The 6,963-nt window shown below is 40.6% G+C and overlaps 1 protein-coding gene across 3 annotated transcripts; it reads left to right on the forward strand.

Annotated features, from left to right (window-relative positions):
* On the forward strand, window positions 1-6,958 carry rps6kb1b (ribosomal protein S6 kinase b, polypeptide 1b). Of its 3 annotated transcripts, none has more exons than XM_027021208.3 (15): window positions 1-169; window positions 1,187-1,230; window positions 1,522-1,642; window positions 1,763-1,831; window positions 1,976-2,123; window positions 2,488-2,545; window positions 2,834-2,934; window positions 3,234-3,324; window positions 4,104-4,194; window positions 4,428-4,535; window positions 4,635-4,697; window positions 4,860-4,937; window positions 5,023-5,130; window positions 5,221-5,333; window positions 5,574-6,958. In XM_027021208.3, the coding sequence occupies exons 1-15, from the start codon at window positions 101-103 to the stop codon at window positions 5,818-5,820; spliced, it is 1,509 nt and encodes a 502-aa protein (XP_026877009.1). In that variant the 5' UTR covers window positions 1-100; the 3' UTR covers window positions 5,821-6,958. The 3 variants fall into 3 exon arrangements, with proteins under 3 accessions (XP_026877009.1, XP_081555990.1, XP_081555991.1); XM_081699865.1 differs by lacking the exon at window positions 1,187-1,230 and adding an exon at window positions 1,270-1,367 and having other exon boundaries at window positions 25-169; XM_081699864.1 differs by lacking the exon at window positions 4,860-4,937.
* The last annotated feature ends 5 nt before the right edge of the window (window positions 6,959-6,963 follow it).

Consider the following 6,963-nt stretch of genomic DNA (forward strand, 5'->3'; position numbering starts at 1 on the left):
CTTACCTTTGCCGGTCATGGCGACGGTGTGTTCATGTCCATGAGGCGGGAAGTACCACGTACTCTCTCAGTAAAAGTGGATTAACGGGGCGAAATAAACAATGGCTGGAGTCTTCGACATTGATCTGGATCAGCCGGAGGAAAATGTCTCCGATGATGAGCTCGAGGAGGTAGAGAGTTTTGTCACAGCTCGAGTCGCATGGCTGCACGAGCGTGCCACCCTGCTAGCTGGGCTGTTAGCGATGTTAGCTATGTTAGCTAGCGCGCTTGCTCACTGGTCGGCCTGTGGCTTTGGTTAAATGCCTTGACAGAGATGTTAGGCCTAACTGTATTTGTCAACGGAAACCCTTACTTAAGACAGAACAGTTAGATAGCTAACGCTAGCTAGTGCTAGCTAGTTTACCAGGTGGCTAATTGTTATGCTAGCAAGCTCTGAGATATATATATATAGATAGATAGATAGATCTCTCGTTAGCTTGCTAGCTAGCTATCTCTCAATTTCTTTCTGAAATGCCTATGTGAATGTCTAAAATTAGCAGTGGCAGGTCAGAGAAGACTTCCCGACTACTTTCGGCAGATACATTTTAGTCGTGTGCTAGTGATGGCTAAGCATTGTTATATCGTGTTGTGGTTAGCTAGCTTTAGGAAACCGCTTGATTATGATCAAGTTACCTGCCCAACATGTATACGTTATTCTGCATGTAACGTAACTTGAAACTTTGTGTTAGTACGATAGATTAGATATCTAGCTAGCTGTCCAGGTCACTTGCCAAATATTTCTGAAGTTGTCATATATGACAACTAGTTATTGATGACACGTTTCATGAACAATTTCTAGGGTCTTTGCTGGCCACAGTAAGTTTAGGAGGCGTGTTTTCATATGGCAAGCTAACCTAGGTTAGGTAACCAGGCAGCTAGATGAGCTACGTTCAAAAGAAAGGCGACACTAAAGCAAGGCTAGCACATTAGTGATGGTGGTGAAGACTGACACTAAAGCAAGGCCAGCAGATTAATGATGTTGACGAAGACTGAATAGCCGATCGCCACCAACCCGCTAATGGCCGTGTCCTCGTGCAAGGCTCCTAATAAAAGATCAGTTTTCAAATTGCAGTCCAACGGTAATGGAATGCATACCGGTTATTCGTAACGGCTGACCAACAAATCTACTGTTTTATTTATTTTTGTAGGCTCAGATCACTGACTTAATGGATCAGTGCAGTGGCTTTGAATTGTGAGTATTTATATATTTTGTATGTAACGTCTTTTGCAGTTTGCAGAGGGCATCACCGTCACCACTACAAACGCTGATGTCATTCATATGAAAGTGCGATTAAACGTATTGGTTCGATAGATGGCCAACTACACAGTGTGAGAAACCACGGGAAATGCCATTTAGTTAAAAATGAATACAAGTACACACTAAATTTGTTACATAAACTAGATTAGTATTTTCCAGTATTTGAGAAGTGACACTTAAAATGACTTCTTGGAATTTTATATATGTATGCATGTGTGTACTCAGTAATATGGAGGACTGTGAGAAGATTGAAATATCTGAGGACAATGTAAACCAAGGCACAGAGAGCATACGTCCAGAATGCTTTGAGTTGTTGCGTGTTTTGGGAAAAGGTGGCTATGGAAAGGTATGTATTTATGGGGACATTTCTGTGTCTGACTTGTTTATTTCAGAAATGGTTGCATATACTAGTTCTACTTGGTTTGTACTATTAAGGGGCATTTTAAAAAGAGCATTAACTTCACAGGTTTTCCAAGTTCGGAAGGTGACGGGTGCGGGGTCAGGAAAAATATTTGCTATGAAAGTCTTGAAAAAGGTTTGTGTTGATATTTAATTTGCAAGGTTTCAATAATTATACATCAAAATGTTATTTTTTGTACTGTATTAATTTTTTTAGATATTCTGAATGTCAGTTTTATTTCATTATTTTTATTTTTGTTCCTAACATGACTTTTTCTAGGCTATGATCGTGCGGAATGCCAAGGACACAGCCCATACCAAGGCTGAACGCAACATTTTGGAGGAAGTGAAGCACCCTTTCATTGTTGATCTCATCTATGCCTTTCAGACCGGCGGCAAGCTTTACCTCATCCTTGAATACCTAAGTGGTCAGTGAATCAAGCTCCACCTTTGTCTGTAAAGACAGTTTGCCTCTCATTTTTTTTCAGTGTCTTCCTGTTGCCATGGAGTTGCTAGGAGATATATCCCCCCTGTAATGTGTAATGGAATGTCTTACTTGAATTTCTCTCTTCCTTGAATGTCTTCATTCATGTACATTTGCAATGTACAGTCATTTAGACTTCACAATGCTGTTTGGTTTCTGTGCTTCACTCCTGTGTTTGATATGATGTCTGGCATTTTGGAGGGGATCGTATTATTTTTTTGTTGTCCTTTTTTAAGAGATTTTCCCTCCAGTAAAAAAAAAAAATAAGACGTTTAAGAAGAATCTCTAATCATTGGTGGTCTTTACAGGTGGGGAACTTTTTATGCAATTGGAAAGGGAAGGGATTTTTATGGAAGACACTGCCTGGTAAGGATGGTTCTGCTCTTGCTCTTATTGTTTTCTTTGCTGATTTTTAAGGGAACACCTACCTTTTGAAATAACAGCATTGTGTTTTAATAATTCTTTTCATGTTTTATTTAATTGATTTATTTGAGAAGTAGCTTTGTGAGAACTCACCATTATTAAATGTATATTGTTGTGCTAAGGACTTTTACTTTCAGAGGTGCGTAGGTTTGTGATCAGATTAGATTTGATTTCTTGACTGGAGTAATAAGAAGATAATCAGTAATGATCCCAGAGGCTTTTTACTTGCAGCTTTTACTTGGCAGAAATTTCTATGGCTCTGGGCCACCTGCATCAGAAGGGCATAATCTACCGGGACCTTAAACCCGAAAACATCATGCTGAGTAGTCAAGGTGAGGCTTCACTCTTTATTAACAATCTCATTATCAATAAAACGATTAATAAGAGAAATGTTTAACCTCCTGTTTGGGATTTACTGATATGATTCCATGGAAGACTAAGGATTACCTCTGAGTTTAATAATGGGGTGTTTAGCATCGTTGTTGTTTTGAAAATCATTGCTCTTGCAGTACAAGAAAGAAATCCTGTTTCTTGGGCCAGTTTCTGATTGGGCTTCAATGAATTTGAAATACAAGTGTGTTCTTGTGGCTGAGGTTTCTTATTTGTAACGTTTTGTCTTTTTCTTGGAAAGGCCATGTTAAATTGACAGACTTTGGATTGTGTAAGGAATCCATTCATGATGGAACTGTCACTCACACCTTCTGTGGCACCATTGAGTACATGTGAGTGATTTCGTTAGAAGTTGGTCATATGTGTATGTACCTTTTAAACCTTGCCTGTTCTTCAGCATTTTCCACTACCTGTATTCTTGAACTTCTTTGAAATGCAGCAGTACATGCCACACACATGTATCTAAAATTTGTGTGGTTCTAGATAGACTTGTGTGTTTTTGTTTGTTTTTTTCTGTTACTGTTTTTATGAATAAAATTGTTTTTGCATGAGTTTTTATTTTCTAGATCAAAAGATTTTAATTTCACAATTTTGTTTTTTTACAAAAATGTTAGAATAAAATCTCTGGTGTGGGAATACGGAAACTTGTGGTGGGACATACTGTGGCTTAGTACTGTTGCACGAATATCTCTGCATGACTCTTGTAGGCATTAGGCAATATTCTTTGATGGCTAATAATTCATGCCTTGCACTTTTTTAAGCTTTTAATCAATGCAACATTGGTGTCACTTTTCCCAGAGCCAGCTATGATACCAAGGAAGACTTTTACCATTACAGTCAAAACAGTGGACAAGGGGTCTGTTTAAAGATAACACTGTGTTCTTTTCTAGATTACTTACTCACACCATCACACAATGAAACCCGTGCCACTGTTGTTTGTTTTGCATTTTATATGCTATGAATTGCAGGAAAACGGGGTGTGAGTGCACACAAATTGGGGTGGTCTGGCACAAAGGGTTAAATTCATTAACTGGTAACCATTTTCATGTCCATGGTCCTAAAATGCTAGACATTACAGGCTATGTGTGACTTGTGCTGTGATTTATTATAGGGCTCCAGAGATTCTCATGAGAAGTGGGCACAATCGTGCTGTTGATTGGTGGAGTCTCGGAGCCTTGATGTATGACATGTTAACTGGGGCTGTGAGTGCAAATTCCTTGGTTTAACGTGGTATTCATATAGGGGGCATAATAGTCCGCTGTTTTAAGTGTATATCTCAAGTGAGCGTTACATTTATGGGTTAGCAAGCAAACTTGAAGTGCATCTTGGGTCTTAATTGATTTGACATGAACTACATTAAACAGATTGAACCACACTGGTTGCCAATGTATTATGTCCTAGTTGTGTAAAAGATTATATTGATTTGCCTTTATAGCCACCTTTTACTGGAGAGAACCGTAAGAAAACTATTGACCGTATTCTTAAATGCAAGCTGAACCTCCCCCCCTACCTCACACAAGAAGCCAGGGACCTGCTGAAAAAGGTACAAGAACATTACTGTGCTCCACGTACCATCTCTTTGGCAAGTTGATTGGTTTTTTATGTTTATAAAAAAAATCAATTAAAACATGTAATTGTCTAGCTGCTAAAAAGAAGTGCCTCATCTCGACTCGGAGCCGGACCTGGAGATGCTACAGAGGTGCAGGTCAGTTGGTGCTGAGTTTGAGCTGAATGTCTTTGTGTAGCGCTTGAGTAGGTTCCCTCAACACTCCCTTCACGCGTGCTGATTTGAGGAGGCTTTTGGCTAAATTACAAACTTGCAGGGTGATGGTGTCGTCTGCGTTTCACTACACTTTCTTGTTCTTAGACTCATCCCTTTTTCCGGGCAATTAACTGGGATGACCTGCTTGCGAGGAAAGTTGAGCCACCGTTCAGGCCTTTCCTGGTGAGCTTGCTCTCGCGCTTTCTCTGCTGCCACTTTAGGGAGTAGTTCTCAGTGGGGCACCTGAACTCTGCTCTTCTTTCTGTAGCAATCGGCTGAAGACGTCAGTCAGTTTGATTCGAAGTTCACCAGCCAAACGCCTGTAGACAGTCCCGACGACTCCACGCTCAGCGAGAGTGCAAATCAGGTCTTCCTGGTAAGGAGGTGTATACTCCATGTACACCAACCCAAGCATGGTTAACAAACACAGTTTCTCACGTTGTGTCCTCCTTTTGAAATCCTCTAGGGCTTTACTTATGTAGCTCCATCTGTGTTGGAAAACGTTAAGGAGAAGTTCTCATTTGAGCCAAAAATTCGTTCACCTCGACGCTTTTTAGGGAGCCCAAGAACGCCTGTGAGGTAATCTGAATTTAATGTCGCCATGCTATTTCAACTTTTGTTGACTGTATACTGCTTGCTGTACAAGGTGTAATCCACGATGAGTTTAATGTGCATGACAGTGAAACTATACATTATAAATTGTTGGGCAGATTTTTCAATTACAGATGAGGCTAGGGTTAATTCATAAAATTCATGCCTTGCTTGTGTCACAAGTGAATTTGCACATGTCATCAGTGATTGCTGCTTCCTGTTTCTTAGCCCTGTCAAGTTCACCGGAGACTGCTGGCCCCGAGGTCCTCCCATGCCCGGAGTGTCCTCTCTCCAGTCTCCAACGGAGCTTGCCATGGAGGTGTCTACCATGGACCAGATGGACATCGCTGCCAGTGCTGAAGTCACTGCTCCCCTGCCCATCAGGCAGGCCCCGGGATCTGCCATGGGCCCTTTCAAACAGCAGGCATACCCAGTTCTGTCCAAGAGACCAGAGCATCTGCGGATGAACCTATGACCATTAGCTTGACTTAGAGGTTTACTTTGCTGTCTCCGTTTCTTTTATATAAATATTAGGGAAAATGGATATCTCTCTCCTCCCACCCCCACCGTCATGCGACCTCCTCCTATTGTAGACTGTCCTTCCCTGTCTGATGAGCATGTGTGGTTTACTGAGCTCGAGACACTACTTCCAGTCTCTCCCCCCCCCCCCCCCCCCCCCCAAAAAAAAAAAAAACCCAACAATCTCAGACCACGTTCTTCTCAGATGCTTCCTGTCTCGACATATCAGATGGATTATCAGGATTGGGCCTTCTTTTGGATCAATGACTTTTTTTTTTTTTTTTTTTTTTTACATGATTGTACTGCAAAAGGATCATGAAACACATGAACAAAGCAGATCAAATATGACACTGTTTTGCTAAGTGTGCACACTAGATGACATGGTGCTCCCTTCAAGATGATCAATGCTGATGAGGAATGGCTTGCCTGGGACGCTCTGGTTTTACAGTATTCCTTGGGAAGCAGAGTGGCTTTCTGAATCTGAATTAAATCATTGTTAATTAAAAGAGGTGAATGTATTATGGGGATTCCACCAGAGCAGAGGTCGATAAATTGGCTTAAGTCTTATTCTCTTTGAACAATGAACATATGCCACAGTGATAGAGATGATGGGTCAGTACACTAAAGCCTCAATAAAAAACAAAGACATTGACTTTTTAAATTTTTTTTTTTCTTTTATATATATAAATGTGCAGGTGGATTGTTTTTGCAGTTGAAATGTATGCTCTGCAAAGTTTGTTCTAAAGCTAAAAAAGCAAAAACAAAGATGTGATGCATACAAGTTGTACAAAAAAAGCAATTTATTTAAGAATATCACCTGTCCCGGATGAATCGATGGTCGCCCGCAGTTGCATGGAAGGGAGATACTTCCATCCACGTAGCTTTTAGATGTGTCATAATTTTTGTGATTTGCATAGCCTTACACTCCTCATGGCTGTGGAACTGGATTCCCTCTGCTTATTACTTCTTATTTGTTTTAACTGACTTGAGACATATGGGGTACTCTTTTTGTGACTGGAAAAGTGAATTGATCTCACTTGACACACACACAAAGTCAACTGACCATTTGGCAAAATAAAATCGCCACACCCATAGTTTT

The sequence above is a fragment of the Electrophorus electricus genome, chromosome 17 (assembly GCF_041902795.1).
Source record: "Electrophorus electricus isolate QZ-2024a chromosome 17, ASM4190279v1, whole genome shotgun sequence".
NCBI classification, from domain to species: Eukaryota; Metazoa; Chordata; class Actinopteri; order Gymnotiformes; family Gymnotidae; genus Electrophorus; species Electrophorus electricus.